This window comes from Capsicum annuum, chromosome 3 (assembly GCF_002878395.1).
Source record: "Capsicum annuum cultivar UCD-10X-F1 chromosome 3, UCD10Xv1.1, whole genome shotgun sequence".
NCBI lineage: Eukaryota > Viridiplantae > Streptophyta > Magnoliopsida > Solanales > Solanaceae > Capsicum > Capsicum annuum.
Window position 1 is genome coordinate 240,282,768 of NC_061113.1, and position 15,599 is coordinate 240,298,366.

At 35.2% G+C, this 15,599-nt stretch overlaps 1 protein-coding gene across 1 annotated transcript; it reads right to left on the reverse strand.

The window, feature by feature from the left end:
* Nucleotides 1–4,653: 4,653 nt before the first annotated feature.
* On the reverse strand, nucleotides 4,654–5,693 carry LOC107862773 (serine protease inhibitor 5-like). Its single transcript, XM_016708431.2, has one exon. The coding sequence runs from the start codon at nucleotides 5,648–5,650 to the stop codon at nucleotides 4,958–4,960; it is 693 nt and encodes a 230-aa protein (XP_016563917.1). The 5' UTR covers nucleotides 5,651–5,693; the 3' UTR covers nucleotides 4,654–4,957.
* Between the last annotated feature and the right edge of the window lie 9,906 nt (nucleotides 5,694–15,599).

Consider the following 15,599-nt stretch of genomic DNA (forward strand, 5'->3'; position numbering starts at 1 on the left):
TTACTTATTTGTATACAAATACAAATGATAAATTGTATATAATCACGGCTAAATACAATATACAATCAGCTTACAAATACAAATACAAAATAATTCTTTAAAAATAAAAAGTCATCGGCGAAAATATAATACAAATACAAATATAATCTAAAATACAAACACAATAAAATCACAATACAAATATAATTTAATATAATATACAGTCAATTATAAAATATAAATACAAAACAGTTCTTTAAAATACAAGTGTGAATTATATAAAATATAAATGATGGTGCGAACTAACAAATACAAATACAAGTGCGAACTATAAAATACAAATATAAACGTGAACTACAAAAATACAAATTCAATTACCTTAAAAGCAAATTCATATCAACTGCTGAATTTGACGCAGAAAATTTGATGAAACAGGAAAATGAGAGATGTATAATATAATGGATCTTGAAAATGAGTAATTGCTACTTTCATATTTTTATATTAGGAATATGACAGAATACATATGTGAATTATAAAATTATACGATAAAAGACTATCTTCATATTTTGAAAGTATAAGTCAGTAAAACAAATAGAAATTATGATATACAAAATGATCTTGGCTGCTTTTGAGCTCCATTTGTAAATTCTACAAAATAAAGTCAATAAGAAAAAAAAATCAATACAACCACAAAACACTCCAAAAATTTCAAATAAAATTAGAGAATAAGCAAAGAAAAGGTAGCAGTGAGGGGGGAGGGAAAGCCAAATCAAACTACCAATTTATTAATTTGGTGTTCATTGTGAGAGGGGGACTATCGGAAAAAGCGGCTCTACCTTATCTTTGAGGTAGCGATATGACCTGCGTCTATTTTATCTTTCTCATATTCATTTTGTGTGAATATACTGGCTATGTTGTTATTTTCTATAACAAAAAAAGGCACCGTCATAATTTACTATTTTTTTTTAAGTGAAAGTGCTAAGTCAACCAGAGCCAATTATTATTAAACAGGCGGAGTAAGAATTGAATTTGCTTAGCATCAAGTGAGTTGATTTTTATTAGGATCAATTTGGTTATACAGAATGTCATGTACTACCGGATCAGTAGACAAGGTAGAAGTAGGAGTGTATAAGTTAATGGGCTTATGGGAAGTAACAGTGGGTAACTTAATGGGATTATGGAAACTGAAAATTGATACAAATGCCAGGAAGCAGACAGAGAGATAAGAGGAATAAGCAACTTTGTCATGTTTGATTTGTACATTGCTGCTAATTGCTTGTGAGTTGTGAGTTGTGACTCCTAGGTTTACTAATGAAACCTTCTATTTATAGAGTGATACAATCGGTCCGTTTTAAATTATTTGTTTATGTTAGACTCGGTACTAAACACCTTAACAACTAAGCCTGAATTGACAACTAGTTAATTCATTTCTACTCTATCTCATAGACATTCAATGTTAAAAATGCGACACATAAATATTGAACGTATTTAAATAATTATTTTATAAGCTAAAGCACTCAATTGATACAGTAAAAATACAATTTGAGATGATTGAATATGCATACTTAAAATTAAATCGCTCATCAACTAGATAAATCCAAATTTAAATGTCCTTTTATGTATTATAACATCTATATTCAAATCCTACCAATATTGTGTCTATCATTAAAAAAAAAAAGGCAGCCAAGTGCACTAAAACTTTCACTATGTGCAGGATTCGGGGAAGGTCCCACCCACAAGGGTGGATTGTAGACAGCTTTACCTTGCATTTCTGTCATGACCTCCTGACCACATGTCAACAACTTTACCAATTACTCCAAGGCTTCCTTTCAATTTTGTGTTATCACATAATGAGGAAAAATCCAACAGTAGGGGCTGGGAATAAGCTTTAAAGAGTAATTTCTTCTTTAAATTTTTAATTTGTTATGTAACATTCACTCACGAAGTAGACGGGTCTATATGATAGAGGCAGCACAAAAGGACCTCTTTCTGAAAAATGTGAAAAGAGACCATCATTTTCTAGATGGACCAAAATGGATAAATCGCTCAAATTTCAGAGAGGATCATTTTTTTTCTGCCAGTTCACCCAAACGGCTGTTTGGCCACTTGCTTTTTTATTTTTTGGGAACCTGTGGTTGCATTGAGTTGATTTATTTAACGTAGGAATTAATTACACTTGCTTTTGGCCATAGACTTTAAATATTTTTTATAAGTTATTTTGGCCATAAATTTTAAATATTTTTGATAAGTCATTTTAGATAACTAATATTTTACCATCACAACACGCTATACATTTGTTGGCTAATATTGTATTTGTTAGTCGTGCTAAATGACCTCTACTCTCTAGTATGTGAAAAGAAAATAGATAAGACGAAATTGAACTAATGGGAGATTAACTTGCACCTGTTTCAGACAAACACACCTACGAGAACTAATGGGAAATTGACCTTATAATGTGGATCACATATTGGGGCAATAAACATCACATAATAAATAAGTAAATAAATAAATAAATATTGGGTTAAGTAAAAGCAATAGGCCAGGTCTCACAAAGGATAATTTGGGATCCAGACTGTGTACCGTTTATAGAACAAGGCATCACTATTAGATCAGGGTGTGGTGAATATATGTGCAGAGGCAATTTTGTGTTTCTCATCCCCAATTTCGAATATAAGCTTCTAATCTCCCTTCTTTCGTCTACCAATCTCCAATTCTTACGTTCAATAATTTAGCATTTCTGTTTGAGCTTGTGATTCCTCGGTTTAGCTAGCTCAGTGTTTCGACATACTTCATTTCATATTCTTGTTTGTAAAATTATTCATTTTTAAATGTGTCTTTAAGCTACGCAATTGTATAGTCTGCTAGATTATGTTAACACATATATCGTTACAACTTTATTGTTCAGTATATACTTGGCGATACCCACTGAATGATTAATAAGCGTGGAAAAAACCAAATATTTTTTTAAAAAAATAGGCAAAATTGAATGAATTACCCTTTTCGGTATATTATATGCTCTATTTTTTTTTTTAATCAGCGGTATATTATATGCTCAACTAACCATCGTACTTCATTAACACATTTTAGTTACTGATAATCTCTAACGGTCCAAACGGTCCCTAGTGCAAATCAAATATCAATTATTGGCCTATAACTAGCTGGAGTGGAGGATATGTATTGAAATTTTGTTGCTGCTTTTATTTGTCATGTACTAATATTCACTCACGTGATAGATGGAGTGTATTTGAGAAGCAAATGACAAATATTTGTCATCTATAAATGGCAAGACCTAACCTAATTAATACACTTGGCTTTTGATGTAAAAGTTTGGACAAGTGGCTCGATATTCTAGGCCTATTGGACCACTCTATATAGCCCCTCAAGTTACATCACCATATATATACACTTAACATTTTTTTTACTTTCTCACGTTTTCCTGTTCCTCTAGTTTTGCCCTTCTTTTATGTAAGGTAAAAGGGTCAAAAATGTCACTCTAACGGTCCGGTCAGCATGTCAGTATTCATTACTGGCCTGCAACTAAGAGTAGAGGATATAAATGGAGATATGGCTACTTTTATTTTTTATTTGTTATGTAACATTCGCCCAAGTATGATCGGTCTACATGATATGTTCCCTCAAACAAAAATAGGGTATCTCAATTCTTATACTATTATATGTGCCTAGAACTCACTGGATTTAAGTATTCGCGGGGAGAAAGACACAATGAGCTCAGCTTGGTATGTCGTTTATCGAACTTATTATTTTTTGAGAATAGAATATCTCAATTATTTATGTATCGAGGGTAGGAAAAACACAATGAACTTAATATGTTATTTATAAAACTTATTTTCTACACAATGAACTTGATATGATATGCTTAGCAACATGTGAGGTGAATCTACATCAATATCAGGCATTTAGATATTTGGACCATAACTCTAGTGGTCTTAAATTTCCATCATCTCTTCATATTCAAGCTTTCACAGACATATTGTATAGTTTTAATTCTTATCCCCACTCCACCTTTTTCTTTTGAAAAATGTCATCTTGCCCCAACCACTCCAATAATGTTTTTATTTACCTGCTATTATTATTCTTGAAAAAAAAAAAAAATCAGCCATGTGTCTCCATTTTATGATAAACTTCCTTGGGAGGTTCGACAACAGCAGACAGAAGATGGATAGAAAGTGACTGTAGCTGTTTGATTAATATTGTTTGAAATATCTATTGGGTCGGGTCTATGAATAAGGGGTTTAGCTTCCATCATGGATGTAGGGAAAAAGTTGATTTTCCATATTAGTTGACATTTATGGTTTATAATAGAGAAAAATGTTCTACATCCCCTAAATGATATCTAGGCTGGACAAAAAGGGTTCATCATTTTTGTGAGGATTCTTGACAACCAGTTATAGGAGTTGTGGTCGTTTCATATCCACCTTTTAAGTATTACAGATTCAAATCCTACATTATTATCAAAAAAAAGAAAATAGGAAAGTTCTATTTTTCCTTTTTTTTCTTTATTTATTTTTTTGTGTTTTGAAATGTCTAATAAAATGAATTCTACACGCCAAATTAGGGCATGTAATATTTTGCTGGATATGGTCTGTTATAACAGTGATGGAGCTTATATTTGTGTTTTACCAATTCCAAGCACATGTACTTTACACATGAAGCTAAAAGATAAACAAGAGAAGTTCATTATCACATATTTCAAATCTTGAACATGATAAAATTATCTCATAAAAATATATGATCCACCCAAGTTCATTGATCCACTCACTCCTTTTCTCTCTTTTTTATTTTTCATATGAAACTTTATTCACGCACGCAACATTATTATGTGATACATTATTCCAAGTTTAAAAACGCTTAAAGACATGCAATAACTCCAAATAATCAATTCCAGAAGGAAATAATAATGTAGAGATAGAAGCCTCGCGCGCCGCAGAGGTTTAATTATTTATAAAGCGAATTAAGGTCAACGAACGAAGTTGACACTAAGAGGGAAGCGGAGCAGCTGAGGAGGATTTTGGGCTGTGGCGAGAGCTAAACGCCTCCTTCCATCTTGCATAGTAATTGCCCACACTGCTCGACACCCTTCAAGATGGCAAGATGGACAAGCAATAGGACCAGGACAATTCAACAAGCGGTAACTATTAGCTTGTGGTGCTCTCACTATCTTAAACCAACTGCTGTCTCGTTCGCGTATGGTACCTCCCCTCGTCCCCAACAGTGTCGCATCTAAAGATGCATCATAGTCTCCGAATTTCCAGATTGTATAATTATCACAATTATTATTCCTTGTATTGAACCGGATGTTAATGTCTTGGTTTATATGGAGGAATTGAACTGCATGTGGATGTGGATTTCCCACATTTCTATAGGGAATGAATCTGACGTCTGTACCTCCAGAATTGGACTTGAACACCCCATCTGGACAAGGGCCAGCTGAATTTGGGGTGGCACCTAGGTACACTCGACCCCCTAGGGCACCCGCAAGAGTGGAACCGATGCGGTAGCTTCGACGAATTTCAATAAATCTACCCAACGAGTCAAGTACTTCCCTCCCTGGAGGAGATCTAGAAGTAACAGTGGGATTTTCGGAAGTGAAATTTGATGAAAAAGCCACAAAAGGAAGCAAACACAGACATAATAGCAATAAACACTTCATCTTGTCTGATAGATATGTTGTATTGCTTTCTTGCTTATGAGTTGTGACTTGTGACGACTCCTTCTATTTATAGAGTGGAGTGATCCTCACCATATTAAACATGAATACTACTCTCTCCATACGTTTTCACTTTTCAATTTGCTTATGTGGTTTGATTTTACTGGTCCTAAATTACAAAATATGTAAATATATAAAAATATATGTCTAAAATATGTCACGTGAAAAATTGAAGCAAAGACATACGGATTAGAGGGTGTACTTAATAAATGATAAATTAAAAACTAAATTATAAATTGTTTTATTATTTTTCAAACTAGAATAAATAAAAATTGACATATATTTTAATATAATGGGTAAGAGACGATAGAGAGGGAGTAGTAATTAATTATAGTGGTCGTCAATCTCTATTAAGTTTTAAGACTGGGCTCCTCTTGAGTGAAGATCCACTTCAATTGCCCCACTGCACATTAAATGAGCAACACCTATCCACTTGTTCAATCAGTGGTCTAAATTAGTAAATTTAAGGTAATTGCCTTGACTACAAATTCTTACTATTTATAAGCATGTGCGCTTCTAAAAATTGACAATTTGTGTAAGGTTATTTTAGGTATTTTTGATTTTTTTTGTTGCTTAAATCTGCTGTAGCTACATGCTATATACATGTGTTTTTTTTTTCACTTTTGAACAATAAACCCTTGATATGTTTTTTTTTTTTTTTTTTTGGGTAAACACAGGAACATATATTAATAAAAGATAAGTTAGGTTACATCACTGTCCATGTGTTTTTTTTTTCACTTTTGAACAATAAACCCTTGATATGTTTTTTATTTTTTATTTGGTAAACACAGGAACATATATTTATAAAAGATAAGTTAGGTTACATCACTACCCATATGGGCATGAAAATAATTTTGACCCAGAATGGGATCAGCAGTATCAAAATGAGAGGATGAAATTTTCCTACAATACATAGTTCCTAGTTTGTCTGCATCTATGGCTATTGATATAAACACAGAAGGAACTACCAAAATGTCTGTCCTTCTTTGCGACTGTCGTCTCCTTCCTTCTTTAGCGAGTAAGTCAGCTACCTTGTTCCGTTCCCTGTACACATGCACTGGTGGAGTTGCTTTCACCGTCTCCAGTAATGACCTGCAATCATCAACCAGATTGTTAAGGAGTAAGTGTCCATTAGTGAGTGCTGTAATGGCCTGAAGAGAGTCCATTTCAATGTTAATGCGAGTAAGGCCCAGGTGAGCTGCAATCTGGAGTCCTTCTCTTAAAGCATGTAATTCCACAGCAATTGGGGTTGTCTTGCTGATACAATCCGTAAAACCCACAATCCACTCCCCTTTATGATCCCTGATGACCCCCCCAGCCTCCTGTTGCCATGGTTCTGTTTAACCGAAGCATCAGTATTGAGTTTGAGGAACCCCAGCATTGATGGGTTCCAACAGATTTGGATAATTTGGGTTGGGAGTTTGTGGTGGTAATTCCCTACAACAAGCTCATATTCTAAAGCATTTGAAAGAATAGTTCCTATGTCTATTGCTTTCTTCTCATTATTAAACAAGTTGTTGTTTCTAACTAACCAAATTTCCCAAAGGAGGAAAGGTATAATGGTACCCCAATTAATCCATTTGTTGAATTTTTTGTATTGAAGGGTGGCCCACATCTTTCTCCAGTTGTTGGAGTTGTTGGAGTTGACTGAAGTGATGTCAATGGCGATGGTGGCATGGCTGGTTATGTCGTTCCAGGCTACATATGTATTTTGGCGTTTGAAGAAGTTATTGGCAGTATCTTCCTCAGTGGAGTTGCATAAGTGACAGTTAGGGTTGATGTCCATGCCTATTCTATAAAGGTGCATGTTTATGGGGAGCCTTTTGTGAGTTAGTAGCCACATGAAATGCTTGATTTTGTTAGGGCATTTCGCTTTCCAAATGTCTCTAAAGTCTGAGGTATCATTGTTCGCATCCCAAGGATGGGCAAAACTGTTGATGAGGTTATAGGCAGTGCTGGTGCTGAAAGCACCATCACTTGTAAGACCCCAAATCAATTTATCCTCAGAAACACTATGCTGAGGGATGTGGGTGCTGAGGATAATGTCTTGGATATGCTGGGGGATCACAAAGGATAAGGTTTGGAATTGCCAAGTTTTGTTGGAGTAGATGTCAGATAGGGTAAGCTGGTCCTCTTCAAGTTTAGTAGGGCCAAAGAGTATGGTTCTGAGAGAAGGGTGATGAGGAATCCAACTATCCTCATAGAACTTAATCCTATTCCCCATGTGAGGGATCCAATTGTGGCCAGTAATGCTGTCCTTCCAACCTTGCTTAACGCAGTGCCAGGTTCTGGAGATTAGTTTAGCCCCCAAACTGTTTCTGGTTGGGTTTTTATTATTCAAAAGAATTTTTCCCCAGAGGGATTGGGGGTTTTGATGTAAACTCCAGGCTAAGCTAACATGAAGGGCCCTATTTTTTATCCACTTCTCTGGATACCTAGCCCTCTATCATGCTTAGATCTAGTTATGGTGTCCCACCCAACAAAGTGAAGCTTTTTCTTATCAGTAGTAGTACCCCAAACTAAGTTCCTTTGAATTCTATTGATTAGATCAATTATTTTGACAGGGAGCTTGACGTACTGCATAACATGGGAAGGAATGCTGGCTAGGGAGGACTTAGCAAATACAGTTCTGCCAGCTTGATTTAGGAGTTCAGTCTTCCAACCACTCAATTTGTTGTTCATATTATCAATAATGAACTGAAAGTCAGAGTGAATTGGTTTTTTGTGGAAGATGGGGAATCCAAGATACTTGCCAAATTTGGTGCTCTTTTGGATGTTGAGGATGTCAGTGCATTCCCTAGCTTGAGTAGTAGAACAGTTCTTGGAGAAAATTGCTTTGGACTTGAAAAAGTTTATTCTTTGTCATGAGACAGTACAAAAGTTGTGGAGGGTCAGCTGAATTGTTTGACAGTTTTCCTTGGTTGCTTGTGAGAAGAGGGTGAGGTCGTCAGCAAAGAAGACGTGTGAGATTAAAGGTCCTCTATTAGTGACTTGGTTCAGTTTTCCCCACATTTATGAGAATGAAAATGGAAGATCCTATTACACAAGACATAGTAATCCTGATTAGGCTAGCTGGGAAATTGAAGTAGATGAGGGTATCCCTAATATAGGACCATTATATCCTATCGAAAGCATTTTCAAGGTCAATTTTTAGGATCATGCTAGGGGTCCTCCCTCTTATTTTATTAAAGTAGGAGATGAATTCTTGCACAATGATGGAGTTATCAGCAATCCTCCTATTGGATAGGAAGCTTACTTGGGTAGGTCCAATGATAGAGGGCAGGATTGGCTTGATACTATTAACAATGAACTTGGTGACCAACTTGTAGACAGTGTTACAGAGGGCTATGGGCCTAAAGTCTTTGGCTAGGGTAGCATTGGTGAATTTGGGTATGAGACAAAGAAGAGTGTAGTTGGCTTGCTCTAGCATGTTTTGCTTATTAAAGACTTCTCTGTAAAAAACGATGGTCTTCTCTCCAATAATGTTCCAAAATTTTTAGTATAGGAGGGGGCGGATACCATCCGGCCCAGGTGCCTTATGGTGGTTGAAGGTTTTAATGGCATTGATGATCTCACTATCCCTAAGATTGCTAGCAAGTGAATTGGAGATGACATTGCTAAGGATAGGTCCTGTGGCTTGGTGATGATTCTGAAGGTAAGGGGAACTGACATGGTCAGTAGAGTATAATGTTGAAAAGTAAGTGATGAGGATAGTTTGGATCCCCAGAGGCTCTTGGATGTCGTTTCCTTCCTCATCCTTAAGGCTAGTGATTTTGTTCCTCCTTCTTCTGTTGAGGGTAGATATATGAAAGAATTTGGTGTTTGTATTTCCCTGAGCAACCCAATTAATTCTGGACTTGGTTTTCCAAAATTCTTCCTCACAATTCAGGAGGATGTTATACTCAACAAGTAGTTCAGCTTTCAATTTCTGAAGAAAAGGGCTTGAAGAGTAAGCATTAGCTTTTTGGATACCATCTAACCTAGCTAGGGCTCTTTTGAGCTTATGAAAGATGTTTCCAAAAGTATGCTTATTCTAGTGGAGGGCATCCCTTTGAAAGTTGTTAATAGCTTTCAACAAAGTATTGGGGAGGGGGGTCAAAGGAGTAGTGAATGAGGTTGCTAAAAGAAGGATGGCTACACCACATGGGCTCTAGTCTTAAGGGTCTGTTATTAGTAGTGGTAGGTTGGTGAAGTTGTACTTTAAGGGGGCAGTGGTCAGACTTTGTTCTGGGGAGGTGGGTAACAATGGCTTCAGGGTAAGCCTTAATCTAGGAGGTGTTGGCCATACATCTATCTAATCTTTTAAGGATAAGGTTGTTATTATCCTTGTACCTTTTATTGGTCCAAGTGTATCTGCAGCCCCTATACCCTAGGTCAATCATGTTGCACTGGTTCATGCAACTTCTAAGAAGATAAGACTTTTTATTATTAATTTTGTTTACCCCTACTTTGTCTCTACCTTGGAGGACTTCATTGAAGTCTCTTCCAATGAGCCATTCTCCCTAGTAGGACTGGGATATTGAGGTGAGGTTGTCCCAAAGGGTATTCCTAGTAGCAAAGTTAGGACTAGCATAAATAGCAGAGAAGAGCCACTGAGTAGGGTCATAGAGTACCTTAACCATGACATGGATGCCCTGGGATGTGATGGAAATGTTGTCAAGCTTCAGCATACTTTCTTTCCACATAATGACAATCCCCCCGGACTGACCATTAGCGGAGGATTGGATAAGAGAGTCAAAGTTGAAAGCTTTGGTGAGACTGAGATGTTCAGTCATCCTGGTTTCCAGCAGAACTAGCATTGCAGGTTTATGCATCACATTGTCTACTAAAGGTAGCAATATTTGTTCCTCTTACATTCCAAATTATAAAATTCATGAGGGAAGAGAGACGACTGTTTGGAGAGGTCTGAGTCAGGGCTGATACCCTTTGGGTAGAATCCATGGTCAAGCCCAGTGGGTTTAGGGCTACTGCTGAGGGGATATGATCCATCTGATTCCTCAAATTCAGTGTGCACATCCTCATCATGGTTGGACAATAAGCTATAATAGCTTCGCTGGTAGGCTCTTTGAATTCTAGCATTATCACTTTCTCCAAAAAGAAGGTCTCTGTTTTTTGTTCTCCAAAGGCAGCTAATATAGTTTCCAATTCTGAATTGGACTTTTTTACCTTCTCTACCAGCTCTTGTATTGAGTTTGCTGGTTCTCCTGGGTTTTCTTCCCCTACCGGCGATGGTGGTTGGGCCTGGTTCCCCTGGAATGGCCAACAAATAAAGATTGGTTGTAGAATTTCTGTGTTGGGTGCATTCACTGGGAAGAAAGGTAGGTTGTGGAGCACCTAGTTGAAGATTGAGTTGAGTTCCTGGGATGCTATTTGGTGGGTGGTTAATATCATATCTGGCTGAAGTAGAGTTTGCAGCCATACTTGGGTCGCTCAGCCTTGGCAAAGAGTAGTTGAGGGCATTTTTCACGACTTGTGCAAGGAAAGCTGGGTCCTGCAGAACCACCACTAGTGGTTAGGTTCCAAGCATCATGTTCAGAATGATGGACTTGTCCTGTAGGAGGAGTTCCAACCATGATGCTGGTGTGTAGTTCTGTGGTGGAGGTGTTGATACAAAGATTAGGGGCTCGTGGCTTTGTTGTTGGGGTGTGTTCTGTTGATTTTCCATGTTGAAGAGTTTGGGTGGTGTTGAGTGGGGGAGTGGATGGATCCGCCTCCATAGAGGTACCCTTAGATAGGGTGTTTGGTTGAGAAGAGTTAGTTGACACGATGGGGAGTGTTAAGTCACCACTGACATTGTGATGATTGCTCTCTACCAGAGTTGGAAGTTTTAGATGAGCTGGAGAGTGGGTTGAAGGGTGAGAGTTAGAGATAATTAGCATTAAGGAGGGTCCATTTCTTGGAGTAGGAATGACCTTACTATCTAACTGCCCAATCTCATTAACTCTTGGGGTCATATCAACATTTATTTAGTGATTTGGCTTTGGATTTGGTATTAGATTCTCAAAAGTGGTGAGGTTAAAATTACTTTGTTCTTGGGCCTTAGTGGTGTTACCCGAGTAACTCTGGGCCTTGTTTTGTTGGTCCCGGTGATTGGGAGAGTGGCCCAAAGAGTTTTGAGTGGTTTGGCTTATCTGAGATGTCCATTTTGGGCCTGGGCCATTGTTTTGTTTCCTCTTTTCATTCTTGGGCCCATTAGTTTGTTGTTGGAGCCCATGGGGATTGGTAGCGATGCCTGAGCTGATTCTGGCATTCGTTGCTGGAAATGAGGGAGACGGAGGAGTGGAAAACTTACCTGTTGGAGCGTTGTACTCCTTTACCTGTATGGACGCAACCTTGTGATGGGATTTGGAATTTGGCTTCCTTGTTGAGAATAAGACTGTTGTCCATCCATCACTGTCAGTGTTTTCCGATGGTGGCTGGTTGTTGGTGGAGGGTTGTTGGTGATGGGCGCAGTTTCTAATAACGTGACCGATGCGTCCACAATACGTGCACATTATCCCCTTTTCCTCGTAGACCACCTTCTTCTTATGCGTTCCAATGGTAACAGTGGTTAGGAGCGGCGTCTTTAGAGGTACTTCAATGCATATCCTTGCATACCTGCCTCTAAGGGTTGCTGAAGTGTACGCGTCAATCTTTAGGAGTTTGCCCAATTTCTGTCCCACTTTCAGCAGTATTGATCGATCATAGTACTCCGTCGGCAATTGGGGTAATCTAACCCAAATTGCCGTGTGTGAGCGTGAACTCATCTGGTACAAAGCTAGGCACCCATCGTTGTATTGTTAGAAATTTCCCTGCAACAAACCAGGGCCCTTGATGTAGTACTTTGTTTGTATTTTCTTGTTGAGCGAATTTAACCATATAGAAATCGCACCCCAGATCTATGAGAATGAGGGGCTCTGTTGGTTTCCACAGTTCAATTAATTTATTTTTGAGATATTGATGGGCTAGTTTCTTCCCAAAAATTTTGATTATCAGTGAGTGTTGTCATGGTTCATGGATGCGTGTGATCTCCTCATCAGAGAGGTGAATCGCATCATTGGTAGTTTGGGTGCTTTCAACGCCTTTGCCCGGGCGATGGTGATATGTGACGTTTAGATTAGGACTATTTTCTATCAAAATTTGTTTGAAGGATGGCCTGGTTGTGTCGTCTTCGTCCATGGGGGTATTTTTGTCCAGTGGATCTGGTGGTTTCGATCGTGGTATGGTTGAGGGGTTACTGTGCGTTGGTGGTGGTATGCTTCCCTCTTTCATTTTATCCTGGTATCACCAAAGTATATTATGTTGAAATTGTAAGTTTGATATGTTTGGTTTATTATAGAAAAAGCTGCCTATTTAGCTTTTTCATATAGGCTGGGTCCATTCTTCTTACTTGCCTTTTCATTAATGTTTTTCTATTTATTTGTTCTAATTTCTTCAATACATATTGTGGACCCCACATTAATTTCAACTTACTTTTTCCTTCTTTTTTGATGTTTAGTTTAGATTTTTCTGAGAAAAAATAAATTAAAAAAATATAAAAAGTAAATTTAAAAATAGTGAAAATAACTTTTGAGATATTATTCAAAAATTTAGATATTGTGAAAAATATATTTTAAAAAATTTATAGCTAAATAGATATTTCAGAATAAATTGAAAACACATTCTAAAATATTGTGAATAATATTTACGGTCAAATGTCTACTATAATTTTATAATTATAAATATTTGGCTCTCGAAATTTCATTTATTCCACATACATTGGGTCAAAAAGAATAACATATATTACCTAAAAATTACATTAAAAATATTATACGTCACAATAATTAACAATTTCAAATGTTTTTTAACTTTCAAAATTCAATCTAAAAGCCTTATAACAAATTTAATTAACTCTTAAAATTTAAATTGTACCGTATAAATTGAAACAAAGTAAAAATTATATGAAAAAGATTATATACCATAATAATAATAATTTAAAATATTTACATATAGTATATAATTTTTTTTACCGACTTTCAAAAAATAACATATATTATGTTAAATTTAAGTAAATTAACAAGTCAAAATATTTTAAAATATAAAATGATTGACTTTAAATTTATTCATGTCATATAAATTAAAATTAAAAAAATAGTATTGGACCTATGCTAGCACGGACGCTTTGTGTCTAGTTTAACTATAGATAAGAGACACCAACTCCTGCAAATCAACAAATTGGTTTAAATTTTATGTGATGTTACAAAACCTTAATTGCAGTTGAAATTTTAATTTTAAAAGCCAAAGTCTTCAATTAGAGTATCTCAATTTGGTCGTTCCGTCATTCAAATTACTTTTTATCAAAGCCTTTCAATTTATTTTTGCAGTTTTTATTTGTTTTTATCAACTGAATCACTTTGATGTTTGCTAAAAGATGTTTGAATATATATATATATATATATATTCCTTCACATTTCAATAAAACACTGAAATATGTCATGTATATAAAATGAAGCCAAAATTAATCTCACATATTTTGTGAGCTTTAGTGCCTCCTTTGACGGAATGATTGACAATGTCGTTAACTTTTTGGAAAAGTATAAAACTCACAAAATATTTGAGTTATTCATTTTTATTTTATAAAGCTCACAAAATAATGTTATTATGAATTAAAAACATAATGTTAAAAAATGTACAGAAGGGAATAAATAACTCCGAATTGGAAAATGGAATTTATTATTTCGATTTAGAAAAAATTTAAAATTTTATTAAATCAGAAGCTTTAATACTGAAGATGAGTTACTTTACCAATTCAAAACTTTTAATAATGATGTTAGGATTTTTTTTAATTATTCGAACCTTTTAATCCCGTTTTATAATATTTTGAACTTTAATTTGAAATGCAAAATTATTTTTGTGATTTATTTTATGAAAAAGGCTCAAAACTATCTTTGAACTATTTAAAATAGAGAAAAAGTATCCCCTGTTTGTTTTTTTGGCTAAACAATATTCCTTTGTTTTTTTTGGCTCAAAAATGTACAGAAGGGAATAAATAACTCCGAATTGGAAAATGGAATTTATTATTTCGATTTAGAAAAAATTTAAAATTTTATTAAATCAGAAGCTTTAATACTGAAGATGAGTTACTTTACCAATTCAAAACTTTTAATAATGATGTTAGGATTTTTTTTAATTATTCGAACCTTTTAATCCCGTTTTATAATATTTTGAACTTTAATTTGAAATGCAAAATTATTTTTGTGATTTATTTTATGAAAAAGGCTCAAAACTATCTTTGAACTATTTAAAATAGAGAAAAAGTATCCCCTGTTTGTTTTTTTGGCTAAACAATATTCCTTTGTTTTTTTGGCTCAAAATGCCCCTCACCTTAACGAATTGCCACCAAGCACACCACGTGAAAAAAAATTGTCACATGGCCAATGACATCATCATCTCATTTACGAAAAAAGGCCAAAACTATTCTAAACTATAAATGGAACAAATATAGATATCAAATACTCATCACTTTAATAGAGTGTCACTAAGCAAACCACACAAAAAAAAGTTGTCACATGGCCAGTCCATGTCAACATATTATTTAAGGGGAAAGGATAGAAATGACACTTCACATTAAACTATTTTCATGAAAATGACCATGAAATTTATATTCCACTCTCTAGCCATTTTAATTTATTGGCTTATTCTATAGCGTTTCTACACATCTTCTATATAGTTTCTATACAAATCTTATACATATAAATATTACAAATCTTATACATATAAATATTCTATACGAAAATTTTACAGTTTTGATATATAGTTTATACAATAACTATACATTTTTTTTACACATTTTATACAATAATTATATAATTTTCACACTTTCTATATATTTTTTATATATATTTTATACATATACATATTTAATATAACTATG